This window comes from Panthera pardus, unplaced genomic scaffold (genome assembly GCF_024362965.1).
Source record: "Panthera pardus isolate Hobbes unplaced genomic scaffold, ASM2436296v1 HiC_scaffold_10, whole genome shotgun sequence".
NCBI classification, from domain to species: domain Eukaryota; kingdom Metazoa; phylum Chordata; class Mammalia; order Carnivora; family Felidae; genus Panthera; species Panthera pardus.
In genome coordinates this window covers 82,453,014-82,478,292 of record NW_026526655.1, presented here as the reverse complement: position 1 = coordinate 82,478,292, position 25,279 = coordinate 82,453,014, and the positions used below count along the sequence as shown (strand labels likewise).

At 36.1% G+C, this 25,279-nt stretch overlaps 2 protein-coding genes across 12 annotated transcripts in view; one reads left to right on the top strand and one right to left on the bottom strand.

The window, feature by feature from the left end:
- Nucleotides 1-11,073, top strand: part of ACVR2A (activin A receptor type 2A) — an 82,650-nt gene extending 71,577 nt beyond the window's left edge. For both annotated transcript variants that reach the window (XM_019455490.2, XM_019455499.2), the window contains 4 exons: nucleotides 1,639-1,753; nucleotides 4,227-4,365; nucleotides 7,692-7,822; nucleotides 8,720-11,073. In XM_019455490.2, coding sequence (XP_019311035.1) covers nucleotides 1,639-1,753; nucleotides 4,227-4,365; nucleotides 7,692-7,822; nucleotides 8,720-8,914 — 580 coding nt within the window. In that variant the 3' untranslated portion in view covers nucleotides 8,915-11,073. The remainder of the gene's footprint in view (nucleotides 1-1,638; nucleotides 1,754-4,226; nucleotides 4,366-7,691; nucleotides 7,823-8,719) is intronic.
- A 4,397-nt stretch (nucleotides 11,074-15,470) lies between these two features.
- ORC4 (origin recognition complex subunit 4) overlaps nucleotides 15,471-25,279 on the bottom strand; it is an 81,682-nt gene continuing 71,873 nt past the window's right edge. For all 10 annotated transcript variants that reach the window (XM_019455514.2, XM_019455552.2, XM_019455579.2 and 7 more), the window contains 5 exons: nucleotides 24,494-24,580; nucleotides 19,207-19,315; nucleotides 18,425-18,520; nucleotides 18,272-18,339; nucleotides 15,471-16,042 (listed from right to left, as the gene is read on the bottom strand). In XM_019455514.2, coding sequence (XP_019311059.1) covers nucleotides 15,854-16,042; nucleotides 18,272-18,339; nucleotides 18,425-18,520; nucleotides 19,207-19,315; nucleotides 24,494-24,580 — 549 coding nt within the window. In that variant the 3' untranslated portion in view covers nucleotides 15,471-15,853. The remainder of the gene's footprint in view (nucleotides 16,043-18,271; nucleotides 18,340-18,424; nucleotides 18,521-19,206; nucleotides 19,316-24,493; nucleotides 24,581-25,279) is intronic.

Here is a 25,279-nt window from a genome sequence, read left to right as displayed (position 1 = left end):
TTTATTTCAAGGATAATTATTAGATATAATTATGGAGAGAATTTGAGTTACCTTTTTTTCTTATGTTTGTAATGACTATGTGATCGTTACCTGAGCTGAGGTAGAAGGAGGCATCATTTGGATAACTGGGTTTAGTCAATTGCCTTCATTAGTGAAGCAATAGTAGTTGGACCCAACGATTGTCATACCTTCAAGAGGGAAAATGTTAGTTCCTTTAAACATGGGATCAGTTTGTCTTCTTGTATTCAATTTAAAGATAGTTGCTTTGGAAAAAGACCCAAAAATACAGAGAACAAACTGATGGTTGCCAGAGGGGAGGGGAGATGGGGGGTATGGGCAAAATGGGTGAAGGGGAATGGGCAAGAAGCTTCCAGTTATGGAAGGAATAAGTCATGGCGTTAAAAGGTACAACATAGGGAATATAATCAGTGGTGTTGTAGGTGACACATGGTAGCTGCACTGTGGTGAGCACAGCAGAATGTACAGATTTCCTGAATCACTGTGTGGTACGCTTGGAGCTAATGTAACGTTGCATGTCCACTATACTTCAATGAAACAAAAAAGATTTGCTTTAAAAGTAGTTATGAACCGATTCATTTAACAGATACTTAGCTGAGGGCCAACAGTTGGGTGTTTTGGGTTCCTGGGAGGCATTTCTTTTAATTCAACTCTAGCATAGCTTCTGATTTTGCAAATCTTGAATAACTTCCACCTCAGAAAGAGCTCCCCTTTTTTCTCACCTTCCTGCATATAGTCGGTCTCTTCCTGGGTTTTTGCTTACCTCACCTAGACCTATAGGGAATTCATTCTTTGGCATCCCCAAAGATTATTAGGAGTAAGGTTCCAAAAAATCTTCTGAGGTGAAAACTGATTGGTTTTTATAGCATTCGTGGGTGTGTACCTGTTGCCTCCTGTGTTCCACTGTTCGTTCTGTGTCTGGGCACATAAATTTAACCACTGCTCATGGCATAGATGTATTTAGCTAGAGTATAGTAATCTCTAGGATGAATCTTTGAAGCTAGTGTGTAGAAGAAGATACCTGATGGTTTTAAAATGGTTAGTCTTCAGAACACCAGGATCTAGCTGGAGCTGTTTATGTTTACGGTGAAAAATTTCTGTTACACATTCTTAGAGATGTTACATATTCTTAGAGATGCTTTTTTCTACAACAAAGCTTATGAATATAAGAACCGCTAAGGGACCATTCTAACATGTAGGCCTGTACCAATAGGCCAGTTCATTTTGTTTGAATATTCTTTGTTTGGTGTCTTAAATTTCAGTTTCAGTGGGAGTTTCTCCAACTATAAACTCTGAAATATTCTTATTACCTCAAAAAACAATTTTATGTTTGGTAGGTAGGTAGGAAGGAATGACCTAGACAGTATTTTTAGAATAGCAGCTCTTTAAAAAACTACTTCATGGAGAAAGTTCCTTACTGTCCATGTTATGAAAAATGAGTTTGTCACTCTACTTGTGTACTTCATGGTATAGGGGGAATTTGCTTAAGCTTTTTCTCCCTGTCCTTTTTTCTGTGTATCAGACTTCTATAGTATACACTCCTTTCTCCCTTTCAATGAAAATTTTTAAGAAATAACTTGTTTAAAATTAATTTGAATACTTTGTCTTTTTATTTGCAAGGGACATCAAAAGTAAAAATGTGCTGTTGAAAAACAACCTGACAGCTTGCATTGCAGACTTTGGGTTGGCGTTAAAATTTGAGGCTGGCAAGTCTGCTGGTGATACCCATGGACAGGTAAGGATGATAACTATAACCTGTAAGAAAGAATAATCTTGTCCCATATTTTCTTCGAATGGCATATCTGGATTGAATTGTTCTAAAATTATTGTGATGGTTATTATTTCAGCATCTAATACAGAATGACTCTCTTAAAGAAAGTAATACATTAAATTTGCTGAGGAAGACATTTTCATGTGGTGAAAGACTGTTAGGAGCTCCAGTGGTTTAGATCCATTCATAAAACAATTTAGACACATATGTCATGGGATTCTGTTTTTAAAACAAATCAAGTTAGAATCCAGCACATTTAAATAGATCTAATTCTTAGGGAGTTCTTAGTATTAACTCAGTAGTTTTAATTTGTTAACTCCTTCATCATCCTAAGAGGAATGGCAGAATAATCAGTCACTATTCATGCTACTGTGTATCTATTATCTGTTTTTTTTTTTCCAGACAATAATGATAGTTTCTTGCTTCTTGGTCTTTAGTGCTTCATTACTTCTTAGCTTTTCTCTGAATTCTCTCCAGAGTTCAAAGCACTTATAAAGCCCTGTGCAATGAGCCTGTCTAGTCAGGATCTTGTACAAAGAGCTGTCAACAACAGGAATCTTTAAGAGAGCCAAATAGGAAAGTAACATTATCCATACATTTATCCTCAGAAACTGTAAGGTTAGTAAAGGTGCTTTCACTCCAAAAGATCACCTTTTTGTTAAGAAGACCAGTTTAACCTGAAAGGTGACATTTCCTTACCAAGTTGGTATGATTATCTCTTCATCTTTCAAATCATGGAAATAATTTGGTAATCGAATACTCAGCTTTCATTTTTCCTAGTATATTGTCCTCCAAGAATAGTTATTAAAGAATCATCGCATAACAAATTTTGGCAGTATTGAATAATGATATAAGAATCTAGTTTAGAGCAGTGGTCAGCAGTCATAGTTCTCGAAAAGTTGACACCAGATGTGTTTGAAAGAAGGCAGTCTTGTGGAGTAGATTACAGAGATGGGAGATTGTGCAGGAGGCCTAGGGACAAACGTCTGGTCTGAGCTGATAGTGTGATTATCATAAAACTGAAATTGGGAAATACTTTAATCCTCTGGCATCTCATAACCCTCCCCTCCTTTTTTTATGAAATAATTTTGGGACCCATTCATATCTTTTACTGCCCTCTCAACTGGTTTACATGAGAAGGAAAAATAATTACATAAGTGGTTCCCTTGACTTTATATTTCATGGACCAGAAAATTTCGAAATACACTTTATTGTACATTTTATATACTGCAAAGAATGCTGGAGAAAAATAAGATTTTTATCTTATTAATTTATAAAAGAGGACATTTTATGCTTGAAGGTAGTTGTCATTTCATAAGAAAACTACTTTGGATGGCATACATTTATCTTTAGGAGGTGTTCAGAAATGCTTGCTCCTAGTACAATTAGTTACTCAGAGTAGCAAAACAGAGCTGCTATTTTTTTTCTTTCTTTAAAACATTCTCTTATTAAATGAATTAAAAACCTGAACTTGGGAGTCTTAGTGATCTATTCCTTTTTTTTTTTTTTTTTTTAAACACTTCAATTATATGTGTATTTGCAGATAATCATCTAACTTCTAGTCTAGAGATCAGTCACCTAAGGATAGAGCTTTTTGGAACCCATTATCTGGGCTACTCCCTAAATCTACAAAAACTCAATTAGATTGTGATCCACCCAGCTATCTTATAAAATTTTTAAGCGTTCATATATGAATACTGTCAACCAAAGCAAGCTATAGTAGCTTGGTAACCATAGTTACATTACTAAGAAATACCAAATTGTTAGGGACAGATATAAATAAAGAATGCCAAGACAGAATTCATGAATAAATAAATATTATAGACTTTATAGAAATAGAACTTTAAAAAGTTTATCCATCCTTTACTTGGCTAATTCTTTTTGTTATATACTATTTTTTTTTTTTAACAGAGAAAGAGAAACCCTCAAAAAGGAGTATTTTTTTTAGACACATTTCAAACAGGAATCAGAAGGGCAACTGAAAAGTAGTTTTTCTTGTCCTCGTCTCCAACAAAACCACCAGTGTTTTTGTGATTACTTCCAGAAGGGGGAAAAATTCTAAGCCAACACCCAGCATGTCTCCTGATGTATTTATTAAGTATACCCAGAAAGGATCTTAGCATATATACTGTTTTGTTCCTTGCTGTACAGTGTTTTTGGGAATCTTTCCTTATCAGTCCAGGTTTACCCCCACATTTTTTAAGAGCTGCATGGTACTGTTAAAGCAATCCCTACTGATGGAAACTTCCCACTTCCAGTGTCTTGGCTGTTACTACTTGAAACGGAATAAAATTCTGCTGGACTCTGTAGTCTGGTGGTCATAATTTAGTTACCTGATAGCAGACCATGCTTGGTTTTGTTTCTTTTTACAGAATCATAAAATACTAGTTCATAAAGTTAATGAATAAGTACTGTTTGCTTTCAACATCTTTTTCAGGTTGGTACCCGGAGGTATATGGCTCCAGAGGTATTAGAGGGTGCTATAAACTTCCAAAGGGATGCATTTTTGAGGATAGATATGTACGCCATGGGATTAGTCCTGTGGGAACTGGCTTCTCGCTGTACTGCTGCAGATGGTAAGGGAAAAAATATTTTTTAAAAAGATATGCCTACTGCCTACTACACATGTACGAAAAGGGATGATTACACTCAAAGGTATTATGTTAAAGTACAAAATTTTTTTTTAGGTAGACTACAGGTCTCCAGTAGCTTAAAGAGAATTCAGGAGGCAGGGGATGAGGGCAGGCTGGAGAGGGAAGGTATTGATTGATATGTATTGATCTTTACCATTGCCAGGTGTTTTGCCGGGCACTTCACATACGTCTAGCTTATTTCCTAAAACGACTTTGGAGGTAGTTATTATCTTAGTTTTACCAGTGAACAATTTGAGTCTCAAATTTTAAGTAGAAATTAAGCGGATTGTCAGTTTTAGCTTCAAGGTGGTACATGGTGAAACCTAGATTTGAAACTCTGATCCAGATGTAGGGACAGGGCTGCTACTTTTGTAGGTCCTGCAGGTCCTGCCTGCCCTCAGGTTCCAAAGTCAAGTTTCATGGCAAGAGAAGATGGATGAAGAAGAGCTGGGGGATTTTCCGTCCCAAGTCACTCACAGCTGAGTCTGTTCATCACTCCCATGATGCCCAAAATATACCTAACCAGATGGAATTTACAGTCTGTCCTCCATGACAGAATTGAGCATGCCTTTGGATATACCATAGGTTAAATCCTGCCTCCTAAAAGCATCGAAAGTCTGAGCTGATGTAGACATTATTGTGAACACCAGCTGCATTCTCTATCACACTGGTTCTACAGGATTCCTATTCTTTGTTTTTGTTATTTAAATCCTTGTTCAAGTCTTATAAATATTTGCACTGATTGATTATAAACTTGCATACTATATTCCTGGTGTGAGAAAATTAGTCCTTAGTTCTTCTCATAAGGCCTCTATTCTCTTGAATTGTGTTACAGCACTTTCTTTTGGTTGTGCAGATACAAGGCAAACATCTTGACAAATGTAAATTAGCTTGATCTTTTTAAATTTATAATTACCTAAAAACTTCCTGCAGATTGTGAAAGACCATAGAAGAAACTGTAGAGTACTTAAACCAACTTAACCTGTGTTTGTAAGAATATTTTCCGAGTACTTTAATGGTTTCTCAGTGTAGGACAGACTACCTCTGGTACATGAAATTTGATTTGGGGTACTGCGTTTTTTTTTAATTATTTTTAAACGTTTATTCATTTTTGAGAGACAGAGTGGGAGCAGGGAAGAGGCAGAGAGAGGGGGAGACACAAAATCTGAAGCAGGCTCCAGGTGCTGAGCTGTCAGCACAGAGCCTGACGTGGGGCTCAAACCCACAGACTGTAAGATCATGACCTGAGCCAAAGTTGGATGCTTAACCGACTGAGCCACCCAGGTGCCACTGGGGTACTGTGCTTTTAAGGGGAACTTGGTAGAGTGCTCAGGAATGGACAGCCATTCATTCTTTTAAGATCATGGGTTTGGCATGGGAGTTGATCCAGACCTAAGAAAGTTTGAAGCAATTTGGATATAATTCTAGCTTAGAAGTTCTATGCAAGGAAGAGTAAGCTTGAACGTTCAGTGTAGTTTGGCTCAAAGTGGAAGAGGAGGTATGTTTATTATGTGCATTTATAGAAGCAGAAGTAGGTTGGATGGCAGATACTCTAGGAAAATATATTTCATAAGAACTTTAATAATATGAACTCTCCAAATCAAACCATTAGATATGGTGTTATGGGGGATGTACAAGGCCCTGCCCTTAAGTAATGTGCAGTCTAATTATGGGGATAAAATATACCCTGGACAATTAACTCTAGAGTAAGGTAAGTGTGAACGGTCCAGCTCCGTGCTCAGTACGTACATATCCAGTGAGTTATTTTGGATGAATATAATACCTGAGAAATGTAAAGGAGTGATATGGGAGTTTAGAGGAATGAAAAATGCTTTTTTTCCGGGTAGAAGGGTTATCAGAGAAGTTTTTATGAAAAATGAAAAGGGCAGATGCTGACACTTCTTAAATGCTTTTGCATGTGCTATGAAATACTTACAGATTCAGGCTAAGTCTGAAATGGGGCAGGAGGGGATGGTGTGAACACTGCTAAAGTGAGTGCTGTAAACTTTAAAATCAGCAACTCTCAGACTTTAATATGTACTGAACTCCCGGTAAAGTTCATGTTCTGACTCAGTAGGTCTGGGCTGGAGCCTGCTATTTACATTTCTTACAAGCTACTAGTTGGTGCCAGTGCTGCTGACCTGTGGACTGTAGCAGGAGCGGAATAGACCCTCTAGAATACCAATACTCTGAGGCATTGGAAGCGCTCAAGCAGACACGGGCCATCCAGGCATTGAGGGAGGAGTCTTCCATATAGACAGGGTGGAGTTAGATGTTAGACGGCCTTCTTCTCTCCAGGAGTATCTCTCCAGGAGTATCTGTTACAAGGTTTAGGTCTATACAGGAAATTGCTCTTCAGTGACTGGTTTCCTTCAAGGGCAGGTCAGTAGTATAGTGATTGAAAGCACAGACTTTGGAGTCATGCAGAGATGGATTCAAATTCCAGCTCCACCACTGAATGCTCTTGTGTAAATCATGAACTTTTCCGAGCTTCTTTCCTATCTGTAAAACAGAGGTAATGCTCCCTTCACTGCAGAGAGGTAAAATGTAAGTAAATGACATATGTGAAATTCCTATTTAGGATAAGTGCTTATAAGATTATTAATTTGTAACTGCATTTTCCTATTTGAGTATGCCTAAAAGGAACCGTTTATTTTGTTGAATAAATCATCTGTGAAGGCACATTCTGAAGACTGGTTGGGAACCCTATTTGGAGAGTATGTTTGTGATTTTTTAAAAACTATTCTTGGCAGCTCTTTTGAGGGCAAAGAGGTGTGACTCTCAGGTACATAGTTGTGCAGGCAGAGTGTGGGGCGGGGGGAAGGGGCGGTTAGGGTGTGTCACAGAGTAAAGATTGTTACACAAGACATTGCCCCAAATTGTCAGAAATGGAAGCGCCACTGTTTACCCATCTGATTTGAATTGTAAGAAGTACCTTAAAGGGACATTATAGCCTTGATTTGCAAATATTGATAGGGAAGTTCCCTTTGTCCTATATACATATGGAGATTGGCATTCCTCATTCGGTAGATAAGAAAGCTCCTTTACGGAATCCTTAGCAGGTTTACATGCCAAATCACGGAGTTTTTGATTTCTCCTAAATTAGCATTTGGGTCAAACTGTGGCAGTAGTTGAGTCTGTTTCTCTCCTGTCATTATAGCATGTTAACAGTTGGGAAAAGGTGATACAGAGTATGTTTCAGAAAATTTGTTCCAGTTTGGAAGTCAGGAAGATTTGAATAAAAATGACTTTTTTTCTTTACATTTCAGGACCTGTAGATGAATACATGTTGCCATTTGAGGAGGAAATTGGCCAGCATCCATCTCTTGAAGATATGCAGGAAGTTGTTGTGCATAAAAAAAAGAGGCCTGTTTTAAGAGATTATTGGCAGAAACATGCTGTAAGTTATACAGTAGCTTTTCATTTGAAATTCCAGTAAAATGCTTTTCAGAGAATGATTTCTATCTCTGCACACTTTTCTTCTGGGAGGATTTTCTGGGGAGGTTATATTCATACAGGATATTCTATCTAGAGTTCTGGAAACAAGAGAATTTTAGAGCTATGAGGGAAGACGGTAAAGTCATAGAGCCTAAGGCGGCTCTCATTGCTGTGGTCCTACGAGTTTGTATCCTATTTGGAAAGCTTCCCAGGGGGAAGGAGTACCTGACACTGAGCGTGTGGATACTGGGGTAACCTTGATGATCACCACCTAATGCTAGATTTAAAAGGGAAGCCGTTTTCTGCTCTCCATGTTTTGATTTGGGATTGGGATATATTCAGGTTAAGAATGCTCTAAAACTAGAGACTTAGGTAGGTGCAGAATGGAACAGTATTGCCCTCGTTATTTTGGCCCAAATATAACTGGAAACGTCGATAAAATCAGGTAGAGTATCTCGAGGATGCTTTTCTAATATTTTTTTTCTATTTAACTACAAGACAGAAATGCTGATATTAAGAAAACAACAAAAATTGGTTTAAAAAAATACACCTTAGTTTTGAATCCAGTTCAGGGGTTAGCATCAAATTGACCTGGTTTATAAGCAATGGATAGGGATTTTTTGAATTAAAAATACCTAATTACCTGCTGTGAGTCTCCATTGTTAAGAAGTTTGATTTTTTTAATGCTTTTCTTCTGTTTCCTGCATATAATAGATATTCATAAGTGGATGTTGACAAATAATATCAAACTTGGCTAATCTTGAACTTTCTTTGACTCACAAAAATAGCAATTTCTTTTTGGAAATATTACTGTTTCCTATTAGAAAACAAATTTTGTGTGTATGTTTTTCCTTTTTAGGGAATGGCAATGCTCTGTGAAACGATAGAAGAATGTTGGGATCATGATGCAGAAGCCAGGTTATCAGCTGGATGTGTAGGTGAAAGAATTACTCAGATGCAAAGACTTACAAATATCATTACTACAGAGGACATTGTAACAGTGGTCACGATGGTGACAAATGTTGACTTTCCTCCCAAAGAATCTAGTCTATGATGGTTGCACCATGTGTACACACTGAGAAACAGGACTCTGAACTGGAGCTGCTAAGCTAACGAAACTGCTTACAGTTTATTTTCTGTGAGAAATGCGTAGGATGTCTCCCGGACACGTCAAGATGACCCTCATTTGAAAATGTGGCTCTGGGAGACGTACAGCATTGCCTGCAGCAGAGACGTGAAGGACCTGAGACTAAGAAAAGTTGCAGACTCTAAAGAAACTTTTGAAAAAGTGTACATGAAGAACATGGCCCTCTCCAAATCAAGGATCTTTTGGACCTGGCTAATCAAGTGTTTGAAAACTGACATTGGATTTCTTAATGTCTGTCAGAAGACACTAATTCCTTAAATGAACTACTGCTATTTTTTTTTTTTTAAATCAAAAACTTTTCATTTCAGATTTTAAAAAGGGTAACTTGTTTTTATTGCATTTGCTGTTGTGTTTCTATAAATGACTATTGTAATGCCAATATGACACAGCTTGTGAATGTTTAGTGTGCTGCTGTTCTGTGTACATAAACAAAGTCATCAAAGTGGGGTACAGTAAAGAGGCTTCCAAGCATTACTTTAACCTCCCTCAACAAGGTATACCTCAGTTCCACGGTTGCTAAATTATAAAAATTGAAAACACTAACAAAATTTGAATAATAAATTGATCCATGTTTTCTAACAAGGTATTACAAATTCACTGTGTTATTTAAGAAAAAAAGGTAAGCTATGCTTAGTGCCAACACTAAGTGGCCATTTGTAAAGCAGTGTTTTAGCTTTTCTTGTGCTAGCTTGTAATTTAAGGAAAAAAAAGTGCTGTTTTTTGAAATGAAAAAATGTCATTTCCCCCTTCTTCCCATGTTTTAAAGCTTCATCTTCTTTCCAGTTCCCAAATTATTGCATACTTACCTAAGTATTTTTTTTTTTTTTTAAAGGTGTGCTGTGTTTGGGGAATATTTGAAAATTTAAAGCATGATTTAAATTTTTTAAAGTGAGCTGTGACACTGGAAAGCTCTTCATTTTTATTCTTTTAAAATAGATTTTTTTCCTATTTATATATGTAAAATTGTAGTGTATTTCTTTTCACCAAACAGTGTGTGGGACATTCTTTATCACTGTTTAAGGATCACCTCAGGAAGTGTCATTACCCAGAATTCCTCACTCTCTGCTTTGAGACTTGTAACTTTATCACTATATTTCTGCTTGGTGCCATCTTGTCAGAGTAATATTTGATGTCTGTGATACATGAAGAATTATCCTAGGATAGAGGTATTAAATTTTAAGCACAGATTTCAGATGTTACTGCTTTAAAAAAAAAAAAATCAGGGATAACAAGTTAAACTTACAAACTTAAAATATGCAATGACATTTAGAGGTAACCGATGTTGATACAGGTAATATAACCTAGCCTCTTCCCATAAATTGCTTTCACAACTATGATATTTAGAATAGTTTCCTTGATAAGAAAATGGAACTGATGGTAGGTAGGTGCCAAAGTGCTTTTCAAAACACTATTACATTAGAATATAATTGGATTCTTCCTCAAATTTATACAGGCCAAAGTAAAACATTAATTTCCTGAATTTCTAGATTACTGACCAACAAATAGCCAGTATTATGCTATGTACTTTTGTCAGGTCATTTAAAAATCCATACATTAATTTTATACAAGAATTTTTTACATGTCACTATCAGGAGCTCACTGTGAATGTATTATCTTCAAATGGCTATTTAACCACACAGTACACTACGTTTTACATATAATGTGCACTTAATCTCTGGGAATAATAAATTATATTATTTATAGATAATGCATAGGTCAACAGACTCTAAGCAGGGAGGGAAAGAAGAGTAATAGCATTGTTGTCTGTGTGCCACACACCATACAGAATTTTGTGCTCTTGGGTCACATATATACCCAAGTTTTCATTGTATTCCTAAGAATTCGCATTTCAATGTTGAGTTTCACCTCTTTATTTCAAAAAGTACTTGACATCTCAATTTCTTGATTTCGTTTTACTTCCACTTTGAAACTTACCAAGATGGGAAAATGACAATGTTCATAACATGGAAACTGTCAATCTCCTGAAGACCAATTTCTACCTGTTCTAAACATTTAATTCTATTTTTAAGAGTAAAAAAAAAAAAATCAAATCAAAACAAAAACAAGGAATATTATGATGAATGTTTGGCTTATGTGAGCACTTGAGATAAATTTTATAAGATCAGTTATTTTCTCTTCATGTTAGAAAACATTTTTAGAAATCCTGGGTATTATACTTAACTCTAGCTAACCAACTTTAAAACTTGTATCCTTTTGAAAACTATATTAATAGAAAAACACTTTTTATAAGCAGTAAAATAAGAATGTTCCAGTGACTACCTGTCCTGATACCTAGTCTTGTTAAAACTTTCTTTTGCAGGGCATTTTCATGTTAGGTTTACAGTCAGCGCAGAGTGGGCAAGCTTACAAAAGGTTTGAGCTAGGGATACTGAAAAATAGATCCAAGAATGAGAAAAACGATGACTTCTTTGTTTTGGGGTGAACTGAGACCCCAATATTTTTTTCCTCATGTGTATGGTGCTCTTTATGATTCGTCTTGTATTTTGCCTTTCTGATACCCATCAGAACTGCTGCTCTTCCACTCTTTAACCTTGCCCAAATCTCCGCGTAAGGAATGCTTTATGATCAACTGCCATAGGACTGATGGATTAACCAGTGTTTGGCTTTATTTGAAGTCTATGCCCTGCACAGCTCTTGTATGTATTTTAGATGCTAGGAAGTTTTTAGCATGTGAAGTGTGACTCTCGTTTGAATGTTTATTACAGGTACCTTGTGAATTCCAGAACAGAGACTGTGCCTCACAATTGTTGGTCCCATGAACTTGCACTATCTTTCATGGTGATGTTTTAAAAATACAATCAGGAAAACAAAAGGCGTTTGGAATTTAAAGTAGAATCATCTGTCATCAAATTTAAAAAGAACCTCTTCTTCCTCCTTTCCTCAACCCTAAGTAACAGCTACGTTTAAGTAAAATGCAGGTGGGTAGGGGAAAAAACCCTGGCCAGATGATAGTTTAAGTGGAATTAAACTGATTACTATTTTAGAAAAAATGCTTCTCCACAAATATTTTCCAGTTTCTCTTTTTTACCTTTTTAAAAAATTACTTTTTAGAAACATTTGGTATAATGTGCATAAAATTATTTACTGATTTATGGGCAAAATGATACAAGTAGCATCTTGATTGAACATCATTTACCTCAGATATTCAACCAGCAGTACATTTTTTATGCAGTCTCAATCCATATCCTATTTGTTACCTCTCAAAATATTGGTAAGCAATTATTTTAGCTTTACTCTGTATTTCTTGTCAGTGTTTTGGGCACAGGTTGTTGTACTACTGTCAAATTGTACTTGCTATTTTTTTCTGCAAGTATTTAACAAAAAGCTAAAAAAAAAAAAAAAGCCCCATAAAACCCCACCTTGGATAAGTGATTGTTAAATATTGTACAAATAAAATGTATGCTATCCCCATTCCATCCCCGAGTTAAATAAAAAAAAAAAAAATGAATATCGTATTATTTGCTTATGCAGTTTTCCTTTTGCTATACATTCTTTTGTTTTTGAGAGAGACAGAGTGCTCGTGGGGGAGGGGCAGAGAGAGAAGGAGACACAGAATCTGAAGCAGGTCCAGACTCTGAGCTGTATCAGCAGAGCCCGACGGGGGGGGGGGGGGGGGTCGGCTCAAACTCACAAGCTGTGAGATCATGACCTGAGCTGAAGTCAGATGCTTAACCGACTGAGCCACCCAGGCGCCCCCCTACATTATTCTTAAAGAGGGGAAAAGTAGCTCTGTAATATGGTGAGGCTCACACCTTGAGATATGCAAGAATGGAGACAGTGGTGAAAGAAGGCAAGTTTATCAAGGGTGGCATTTCCCTCCTTTATTGTCTAAGCAGACTGCATTCCCACCAAAATTTGTATGTTGGTCCTGCCAGTTTTAGGAAACCAGAGGCTAGCTGGCATTGGTTATACAGAAACAGAAAAATGTAGCTTAGGAAATAATCATCAAAGATATAAACTACACTTCTTAAGGGTATATCTATTCTACTGAATGAAAGAATTCTGGCATTTTCACTTAGGGTAATCAATCAGTAAGAGTAATTGTCAAACTAGCTTTGACATTTTTGTTACCAAGGCTTTTGTTTATCCTGTGGCTTTCAAAGGAAAGGGGGATAGAAAGCACCAAATTGTAGCACTGAGTGTCACAGTTCACTCCAATGAATTCTCAGTATTTTTGAGGGTAAAGGTGAAGGAAAGGACATTTAAGTAATGGTGGTTTGAAACAACCTGCACTGCCTTCTAAACCAAATGAAAAGGCAAACTATGGTGGAATATGCACTGAATCTCTACTGAAAGACTGAAATTATTTTCCACAGCGTATTCTCCCAAACTGATTCAAAAGTTGATAGATGGTATATACTTAACATACACAGCATTATGATATACTAAGTTTGGACCAACAGGTTTTAATTCCTCAGAGCCATTCACAAGCATGTGCGCGTGAACTGGAGAGGTGTTTTGTTTTGAGTAAGATCCTGTTTCGGATAGGGCACTGGAGGGATCACACTGAGGCCTCTAAAACTCTTCCCCACCTGTTTTCCAATCTGATGACTCATGGAGCTCATGTATTTTTTTTTTTTTTTAATTTTTTTTTTCAACGTTTTTTATTTATTTTTGGGACAGAGAGAGACAGAGCATGAACAGGGGAGGGGCAGAGAGAGAGGGAGACACAGAATCGGAAACAGGCTCCAGGCTCCGAGCCATCAGCCCAGAGCCTGAAGCGGGGCTCGAACTCACGGACCGCGAGATCGTGACCTGGCTGAAGTCGGACGCTTAACAGACTGCGCCACCCAGGCGCCCCTATAGCTCAGGTATTTTTGTGCTGTTAAAAGGCTACATGACTCTAGTACGTGAAGAAAATATCCTTAAGCCTTATTTGTTAATATTCTTAAAAATTTTTCACTAAAGATTTTCAGATTTTTTTATTGATGATGTTTTAAGCAATTTAAGAGATGGACCGTAATGTTTTTCCCAGTACATCTTAGCTTCTTTGTATTAGAGAATACAGAAAGGGGAACATCAACACTCCTCCTCTCAATGCCTTTCTAACGTAGGCATATGTTTTATTTGTATGACCTTTTCTAACATTTTTTTTTCTAATTTGCTTTTAAGAACTGTTTCACTGAGAATGATGTATAATATATATGTTATATATATAAATATATAATCTGTATACCTGGATGTTGATGGAGCTTCTGTAGGTCTTATGTATCCAGGAAGGCAGATGAGAGCTTCCAGCCTTTTAGTGGCATGTTAAAAAAGCTAGTAATTTGCAATCTTCAAATCAAGTTCTTTAGGTGCTTTCTTTCACAATGAGTGCCTTTAAGGCAGATAATACTTCCCTAAAATAGTTCAGAAATTTTTCTTAAAGGGAAAACTTAAGCTCAAGTGAAAAATCCTTGCTTCTAGTTAATAGTGATGCTACCATGCTAAGTATTTTGGCAAAATATCCCCTAAAAATCTGTAGACTATTGCATAGAACCAGTATGCAAGCCTTACCTTTACTGAGACACTGCTGAAAAGTAAATGACAGTGATCTGAAGACTGAGAAGGCAGGGAAGGACCAGCTATGTCTGCAAAAAAATAGGTTGAACTGAAGAGCTACTTTTATGCACAGAAATCTTACATTCCATTCTTCATCTGCTATTTCTTAAAAACCAGATAAGTCATTTCTTACAGCATACTTTAAAAAATATGTGCCAAAACTCGTTAATGCATTTTAGCTCTTGATGGCAGGGCTTTGGTGTCAGTCAAACCTGAGTTGAATTCCAGGATCTGTCCATCATTCTCTACCTCTGTGATTCTGAACACTGTCACTACCATGCTTTCCTAACAGAACCTGAATATCATAGGGCGTTTGATATTCAAAAGGTTTATGAACTACACAAGCATATGGACTGTCTACTGTAAACCTTCCATGAAAACAATAGGCAATTAAATATTCTTGAATAAAGGAAGTCACTAACTTACTAAATTTCATTTTAAACATATACCTGTATTAATTCCTGGACTCCTGAATTTATGAGGTGCGCATTTTCCACATTCGCTTTAGGGATTTTTGATACAAATATATTTACCTGATAGTGCCAAGCACTTCCCATTAATTGTGAGAATGTTTTTCCAGGCATTTCCTAAAGTCCCTATTAAAAAGACTCATTCTAAATTCTGATCCTTTGGGCCTATGACAGGTGCAAGAATATGCCTGGTAAAAAAAAATTCTACAAGGCATTCTTCTATAAATGATGTAAGTACCACTTTTGAGAAGCCTGGAAGAAAATGTTCAAACTTTTCTTTTTTCTTCCATGTGAACCATCTTCTGGCCAAACTGGTCAGTATCCTGAGCTAGAAAACCTGGGTCTGGGACAGAAACCAAAAATCCATGGAGAAAACCAATGCAGCACTTCCCATTGGACAAAAACATTACTCATCATTACACCACAACTCTTACCATTGTTTCTTTACTGCTTTAGGGTTTGTGAAAAACACTTGGCTGCTGGGTTGGAACGAACTATTCAAATATATATGCCACATAAATACTTGACAAGTGTTAAATAAGCATATGGTTCATTTCCTAAAACAGTCACATTTATTTCTTTGAACTCTTACAATATAATCTAAACCACTGGAATTATAAATCATGTAACTGTTCATGATTCAAAGGCAAGACATAGCCAAGACCTACATGTATAACAGTCTCCCATAAATACAAAAATACAGTTTTATAAATATAAAAAAATGTAATAACATATCTTGTTAAAGGACAATAGCTTTTAGTTCCTTAGAGAAGTATGCCTGAAACTCCATAAGTGAAGCCACTGGTTATGTTCATAACCAGCTTAGTGAGGATGTTGCCCACTGCCTAACATCTGTAGGACAGTTGGGGTATTTCTGCAAAGCATTCATAATTTGAGTATTATCCAAAAGTAGTTTCATCAGCTGGTACTCTCTCTGTGTATTTACTGAAGTTCTTTCCATGGGCCTTATTAATTCTAATTGTTGTAAGTGTTCAAAAGCCTGAAAGATGAAAGAAACAGTGTAAGTTGAATAGAGGAAGCAAAATAACATTAATCCAGTAAACAATTAGGTTTGTGGTCAGTTGTAGAACAGAGTACCAGGAAACAAAACTTAACAGAAATCAGTAGGGTTCAAAACAACTCTCATCAACCTCACAAAAACTCCATGTATCAGGTGAAGCAGAGTCAAATATAAGTTCTGTCCCTGCACTGTTGAATGTGAACAGGGCAAACTCTAATTCACTCTGCACAATATGGTTTTTCTTCCAAACCTCATTCGATATCTAACACCTAATAGTACTTAAGATAAAGGAAGCGCTTTTAGTTCTCTCTAAAAACCCAACATCTGATGCCATAACCTGTAAAAAAGTCCCTTTCTTCCACCTTTCCCTCTAATAGTGTTGTCTACTGTTTCATCTCACCTCTAACATTCATGTATTATGTCTTTTCTCACCCTGATTATTGTTTTAGGTATTTTATTAGTGTATGAAGAAAAAGAAACCATTAATGACTACTAACCATTAAATACTGACACATTGAAAAAGATTCTGGAACTTTCTATTTCTATTATATTGTGAAAAAATATCAAATATATACTTTATGTATCATAAGAATTCTTCCAATGAAAAGAAAAATAGACACCAGTCATTTCTGAAAATGAGAAAATATCGGCTGCAGGTATTATTGGGGCTGAATAAAATTGAGAGCTAAAATATATCTAGGCAGCAAATATTTTATTTAAAATGTAGAAACAAGCAGCTACAAAATTGCTCATAAGAATTTAAACGTTCATATAACGAAAGCTATCACACAAACATGGACATTAGAAAGGGGGGAAAACCAACCTCTGGTAGGCTAAACACACTTTTTCTGTTGTTTTGAAGAAACGGCAATGCTCTGTAATCACATTTTTTAGTTGGTAGAAGAAATAAAATTCTGACCACTAAGAATGATAAAAGACTTACGGGTCCACTGCTTTTAAAAAACAAACAAACAAGGGGTGCCCGGGTGGTTTAGTCAGTTAAGCGTCCGACTTGGGCTCAGGTCATGATCTCACAGTTTGTGGGTTCAAGCCCCGTGTAGGGCTCTGTGCTGACAGCTCAGAGCCTGGAGCATGCTTTGGATTCTCTGTCTCTGTCTCTGTCTCTCTCTCTCTATTCCTCCTCTCTCACCCATGATCTCTCTCAAAAATAAATGTTAAAAAAATATATACATATATGTAGATGCACACACACACACACACACACATATATGTATATTTAAAAAAAAGAAAAAAAATGCTTTTTCGCAGAAAGTCCTTTAGAGCTGCGTTGTCCAGTAAGGTAACCACACAGGGCTACTGCTATTTGTGGAACCTGGTTTCAAATTTTTTTTAATTAAATCATGTAATTAAGTTTAATTTAAAATTTGATAGTCAAGTTGATTAGAAAATTTTAAGTTTGGAACAATTTCAGAATATAAATCTACTTCAGCTACAAATTTTAAGCAATCTAAAGAGCAAGTATTTCCAATGAATATTTAGTGAATTAAGATGTGTTTTAAGTGTAAACACACATGAAATTTTTAAAATGTAATACATAAGAAAACATAAAAATAGTTTATTAATAATCTTCTACACTGATAATAGGTTAAAATATTTTCATATATTAGGTTAAATAAAATTTATAATTAAAATTAATTTCACCTTTTTAACATTTTTGTTGCTACTAGAAAATCCAAAATTACACTGTGAGTCACGTATTTCTGGTGGACAATGGAATGCTCTAATAAAGTTCCTCAAGTTTTAAAACTTACTCCAACTCCTAATAACACTTCGTATGTCCTCACTCTCCCATGAAATTTTTTCCCTTAGTTTCTTAATGGCTAATATCTGCATTTTTGTCTTTCTACTGCTAAGATTACAAATCCAACCCGTGGATTGTAAAGGGACAGAGTTTTATTCATGCATTTGATGAACTGCAATATATAGTTCTTTGCAAGATGCAGTGCTAGAAACAGACAGTAGAGGGCAGTATATTCCCACAAACTGGGAAACCATTGGCTGCTTTCTTCAGAATTCAAACATTTCATTTTGAGATAATTTTGGTCTGTTACACACACAAAAAAAAGATCATATGGCAAATACCTAATGTTTCCAAATTAATAAGAGAGTAACTATGATATATACAATCAAATGATACAAAAATATACCTGACAGCAGAAAAATAACTATGGACTTCTTAAATCTTACCTTCATGACAACAGGTTTCTCAAAATTATAAACAGAATGGGCCTTCCTTTGAACAAACTTCTGAAACTCTGTACAGAAAGCAACAACAACATTAACACCTTCAAATAAGCAGTGAAGTAGAGTCAGAAAAAAACTACCAACATCTCATCTCACCATTATAGACCATTTGAAAATTAAAGGGCTCCTCTTCATAGATGTCATTTAAATGTTTCATTGCTATTATAAGACATATTTCCAAGACTGACAGACCTATAGTAAAAGGGAAACAAATTATGAGTTGTAGTTTTCTCACTGATCCAGAAGATTGAAATAACTGTCCTCTCAACAGAATGATAAAGTGAAAGACATTATTTTGAGGGGTGGCAGGAGATCAAGACCTCTCCAAGGTTCAAATGTGTTTCAGTCACAATGACTTATACAATCCTAAGCAAGCTACTCACCCTTCCTGGGCTTAGCTTTCATATAAGCAAACTATGGATCTTCTTAAACTTATAGAGATGAGAGACAATATCATCAAGCACTTATCATATAGCCCATAGTAAACATAAACTGAAATGGCAATTATTATGTTTTAAATCACACAGCTTCCTTGAATATTGAGAGAAGTCCTAAACTCTTGGAAATTATATCTAAAAGTTTCTTTTTTTTTCTAGACAGAAGAAAATTCATTAGATTCTTAAAAGGGATAGTGAATCCAAACTGGCTAAGAGCCAACTCTCTTTACTAGTACTCGATGCAATGTGAATCCTGCAATACAGTGTTAGCTGGACTTTCAATGTAGCAAGGGAGGCGCATCAAGTTTCCTTCACTTTAAATGGGAGTGATAATACCTTTTGCAGGGCTGAGTTAAAGGCTGTATGGATATATAAGTAGTCTGTATCATACCCAATGTCAAGCATAATTTTGAAAGAATTCCATTATAGCAAGTTTCTCACCATGTACGATATTTGCTTTAGAGTCCATGCTACAGAACTGGTGGGCCTCCATCATATCTGCTGCAGTCATAAACGGGTGTGATGTTGTTACACGATTTAAAGCAAGCATCTAGGAAAATGTGGATCAGAAAAACATTTACATCTAGGAAAATGTGGATCAGAAAAAAATATCTGGAGATATTACTGAACAAAATTTCTTAATCTGGAGTCTATTCTCAGAGTTAGTATTAATTGCTTGGGAAAGGTATTCTCATGCTTAGCTCTATTAAAATACAGTATTTCAGTACCAATGCCATGTAAGTCTGTAAGAGCATAAAAAAAAGTTCTTGTTGCTCTCTATACCTCTTCCCATTTGCATATCTTATTTACCATTCCTCAAAAGAGAAGCATTTAAAAAGGAGTAAGGCAAGGAAGAGAGCCAAAATAGGTAAGATTACTATTCAAAGGTTATTTTGATTTCATGGGAAAATGGAGTAGGGAAATACCTGAGCTCACCTCCTCCCATGGACACACCAAAGCTGCAACTACATATAAAGCAACTCTGTGAATGCCCTGAAAACTAGCAGCTGAAGATATTTTAAAAAGCCACACTGCAAAGAGTAATAAAGGCAGAGATGTGGTTGGGGTAGGAACCAAATACCCAGTGCAGTGCCCCACAAGCAGGAGGGATGTCACTGGTGTGGAGGTCCTTCCTCAGGAGTGAGGGGTTCAAGCCCCACAGTGGGCAACTTCTGCCTTGGGTATCTGCACCAGGAAGACAAGCTTCCATAATGTCTGGCTTTGAAAATCAGTGGGGCTCAATTCTGGGAGAGCCAGAGGGCTACAGGACATGGAGACTCCATTCTTACAGACCCCATACGCAATTTCAATTGTTCAGAGGGAGCAGTCTGAAAATCGTCTGGGCCATACAAGAAGGTACATTAACCAATTTAAGGTATGTGCTGGAGGGGCAGGATTCTGTAGGAGCTTTCTTTGGGAATGGAAATGTTGGCAGAACTATTTTTCTTGTCTTCCTTCAGCTAAGCTCATTAGATACTTACAGGAGCCAGCCGTGGCACTATCCATCTACCTTGTTAGCACCACTATCCATGCCAAGGGCATTCCCCTGTGGAACAACCCCACCCAAATCACCCACCTAGTAGGTATCCCTTCCAAATGAGTCCTACTCAAGGACCTTCCAAATGAGTCCTACTCAAGGAAAGAGGGAGCCAGCCCCACCCACCAGCAAGCACAGAAGAGTTATGGTGGGATCTCACAACCAGCCACACAGGGGCTGCCCCACCCACCTACCCTCAGCAGCTACATTCTGCTCTCTCAGCCACAAGGGCCAGCTCCACCTGCACACACTGGTATGCCCGCAGTAGTTGTGGTGAGGCGCTGCAGCTATTTGGGCCAGGAGCCAGCCCTGACAAGTGCGCCCAGTACCAACAGGGGAGTGCAAGCAGCCCACAAGAAACAGCCCTGAAAGCTCCAGTTCTAGTGACCAGAAAGGATTGTGTTTCTGGGCTCCAAGGATGCCTTCTACATGAGACCACACTACCTTTAAGACCAGGACATGTCGCTGACCTACCTACTATAAACAAACACAAATTCAGACAAAATGAGGAGACAGAAGAATATGTTCCAAATGAAAAAAGACAGAACCTCAGAAAAAGAGCAGAACAGTATAATTAAGCAATCAGCCTGATAAAGACCTCAGAATAATGGTCACAAAGATGATCACCTAACTTGGGAGACGAGTGGACAAACTCAGCAAAAACTTCGACAAAGATATAAGAACAATAAAAAAGAACCAATCAGAGCTGAAGAACACAATAACTGAAATGAAAAATAAGCCAGAGGGAATCAACAAATTAAAAGATGCAGAAGAATGGATCAGTAATCAGAAAACAAGGTAATGGAAAGGACCCAAGCTGTACAGCAAAGAGGAAAAGGAATCTTAAAAATGAGGATACATTAAGGGACCACTAGGACACCAAGCATACTAATATTCACATTACAGAGGTCCCAAAAGGAGAAGAAAGAGAGTAGTGGGCAGAAAACTTATTTGAAGAAATCATAGCTGAAAACTTCCCTAACCTGGAGAAGGAAACAGACATCCAGGTCGAAGAAGTACAGAAAGCCCCAAAGAAGATGAACCCAAGGAGGTCTACAATAAGACACATAATATTCAGAGTGCTGAAAGGAATAAACCTACAACAAAGAATATTCTACCTAACAAAATTATTATTTTGAATTGAGGGAGAGAGAAAATTTCCAAGATAAAGTTAAAGGAGTTCATCACCACTGAACCAGCCTCACAAGAAATGTTAAAGGCACTGCTTAAAGCAAAAAAGAAAAGAGCTCAAGAGGAATTTTTTAAAAATTTTGGGAAAAAAAATTCACTGGTAAAAGTGAACATATAGTAAAGGGAGGAGAGCAATCACTTATAAAGCTTGAAGGAAGGTTAAAAGACAAAAGTAATACAATCAACTATATCTATGATTAGTTAAGGCTTATATTAAAGGATGTAAAATATGAGACCAAACACATAAACTGTAGGAGTTGGAGGAGAGTTAACATGCAGTGCTTTTAAAATGCTTTTGAATTTAAACAACTACCAACTTAAAATAGATTAACATACAGTGTTATATTTATATATGTATATATATGTGTATGTGTGTGTGTGTATATATATGTATATATGTACATATATACATATATAAATACACCTCATGGCAACCACAAACCCAACAACTTAAAACAGATACACAAAAAATAGAGAAACGAATCCAAACACTATACTAAAGAAGTCCTCAAATCACAAGGGAAGACAACAAGAGAAGAATAGAGAACTACAAAAGCAACCAGAAAACAATTAACAAAAGAGCAATAAGTATATACCTATCAATAACCACTTTTAATGTCAATGGACTAAGTGCTCCAATTAAAGACATAAATAAGGTTGCTGAATGATTAAAAAAAATAAATAAATAAACAAGATCCATCTATATGCTGCCTACACAAGACTCACTTCAGACCTAAGGATATATGCAGACTGAAAAGTGAAGGGATGGAAAAAGATACGCAAATGGGGGAAGAAAAAAAAAAAGGCAGGGTGGCAAAGGTTCTATCAGACAAAATAGACATCAAAAAAAAAAAAAAACAAAAACACAGACTGTGATAAGACACAAAGGACATTATGTAATGATAAAGGGATCAATCCAGTAAGAGAATATAACAATTGTAAATATATATGCATCCAACACAGAAGCACCTAAATATATAAAGCAAATATTAACATAAAAAGGGAGAAACTGACCATAATACTTAAAAAAAAATTTTTTTTTAATGTATTTATTTTTGAAGGAGAGAGAGACAGAGCATGAACGGGGGAGGAGCAGAGAGAGAGGGAGACACAGAATCAGAAGCAGGCTCCAGGCTCTAAGCTGTCAGAATACTTTTTATAATTACATTAATTATAATTTAATACTCCACTTACATCAGTGGATAGATTATCCAGACAAAATCAGTAAGGAAACATGGGCCTTAACACACTAGACCAGGTAGATTTAGCAGATATATACAGCTCATTCCATCCAAAAACAGCGCGAAACACATTCTTCTCAAGTCTACGTGGAACATTCTCTAGGACAGGTTACATGTTAGGCCAGAAAACAAGTCTCAATAAATTTAATTAGACTGTAATCATATTAAGCATGTTTTCCAGGTATAATGGTTTGAAACAGGAAATCAGGTAACATGGTGACTATACTTATGGTGAGCATTCTATAATGCATTAAAATGTCGAATCACTATGCTGTGTGGCTGAAACTAGCATAATACTGTATGTCAACTATATGTCAATTAAAAAACAAAGTATTATTCAAAGCCCTAGACCAAATCACAAAGGCAGACCTGTGACTTGTATAAACTTTTTGGCTACCAAATTAGCTAGTTCAGGTTAGTGTTATGTGACAGAAGTTACCCACTTTATGTTCAATTGTACATAAAAGTTACCCACTTTATGTTCAATTGTACATAAAAAAAAAAAAAAAAAAAAAATTAAAAGCCAAAATGACACCCAGAGACAACTTGTCATGTAGCTACTTGGCTTTCCAACAATTTGAAGATTCCTTTAAGTGTAATTTTCATAACATTTAAATTTAGTCGGTAAGCAGAGTTAGCATATGAAAATGTTATGACAACTGCTTACATTTGAATTACAGGTAAACAATGAATAATTTCTTAGTGTAACTATGTACCCTGTAATATTTGGGAAATATTTATACTAGAAATTCTCCCCCATGTTAACTAGGGCCCAGGGTCCTTAGTTGAACAGAAGAGTTTGGAAATCCTTGTCCTTCATTTCTCTATTGGGAGAGAACCTGGTACATAGTAACTCCTTCTCTTACTCATAGTCTTAACTGTAACTTTTCCCTTTTATTATAAAATATCTGTGACATACAAAAAGGCAAAGGAATGATGTAACAGATATTTATGACCACTTCCTCACCTTATAAAATATAATCTTACAGACTCTATTTCTTCCCTGGTTGGACTCCTACTCTTTCTCGTACAAAAAACCATGCATGCTGTTATACTTCTACTACATATGTATACATTCCTAGACAACACAGTGTAATTTTTAAGTTTTATATAAATACCATATTGTACTTATGCAACTCTCTTCATTGAACATCTATTCCTAAAATTTACCCATGTTGAGGTATCAATTCCAGTTTATTCATTTTCCCATCATATATCCTCATTGATAGATATCTGTTATTTCCCTTTTTTTGCAATTATAAACAAGGTGGCTGTAAGCAATCTTGTACATGCTGTCTTGTGCATCTGAGTTTCTCTGGATATCTAATTTACCAAATTGTTTTTCAAAGTATCTATACATATTTACACTACTCGCAGCCATAAATTTAATAGTCACATTTATTATACCATTAGACTTACATTTCTATATACTAACAATGAGTATGTTAAAAACATAATTAAAAACAAGGTATCATTTACATATGATATTTGTATAATATAATTTTCAAAGAAAATGAAGTACCTAGGTATACATTTTAAGCATGTACAAAATATGTGTGGTAAAAATTATAAAATGATGATGAAATAAATTAAAGAAAAACTAAGTAAAAGGAGAAATGTATCATAGTCTGGATTGGAAGATTCAGTGTAGTAATCATGCTAATTCTCCCAAAATTTATCTGTAGGCTTAATCAGTTCCCATCAAAATGTAATTACCTAGTGAAAGAAAATGAGTGGTAAAAATAAAATGAATACAAACCAATAACATGTGTAATGACCGCAGGTTTTTGCTGACATTGAAATGCTTTTGTAGTACTTCTCGCACACTTCTATCTTCTGTGAGACACTAGAGGGGAAAAAAAAACAGTAAAACAGGTAAGTAGTAAAAAGGCAGTTTAAAACCTAACTATAATGTTGTGCCTCACTTGTTGCTGTAGCTCATTAATTCTGACATTTATTTATTATTAAATATGTGTTGGTTTTATTTGTAGAATACAAAGATCAAAATAGGTCAAAATGAAATTTCCAGTCTATTAATTTTCTTCTTATCCATGTTGATTAAATATACACAAAAGTAAAACAATCCTTAATATCCCAAACTTTCTGGTCTAAAAAGGGAATCTATAGTCATACCAGTGGGATGACCAAAATTCAGCACAAAATACAACAGAGAGTAAGAATTACTATATTTGGGAAAACAAGGTAAAGTATTACAAAGAATGCTTAAACTGTATGTATGAGTCAATACGCTAAAAAGAAAGCATTCCATCTACAGGGAACAGCATGAGCAATGTAGGAAGATTGTGGCATACTGACAGAAGATGAGTAGTCCTGTACCTCCAAGTTTCAGTTTTCTCCTGGTCAGTTCCTGCTAAATCTTCTCACCTTCTGTTAACTAAACAGGAAAGATTATGACAGTGGCTAAGGTCCTTGAACTTAGCTATAGTACTCTGGGGGAATTTCCTTTGAGGAGAATTAGTTATGGTCCTTTTAAATGCTCTTTTACAGGAATTTCTCTTATACTGCCATGCTGAGATGGTGTTCA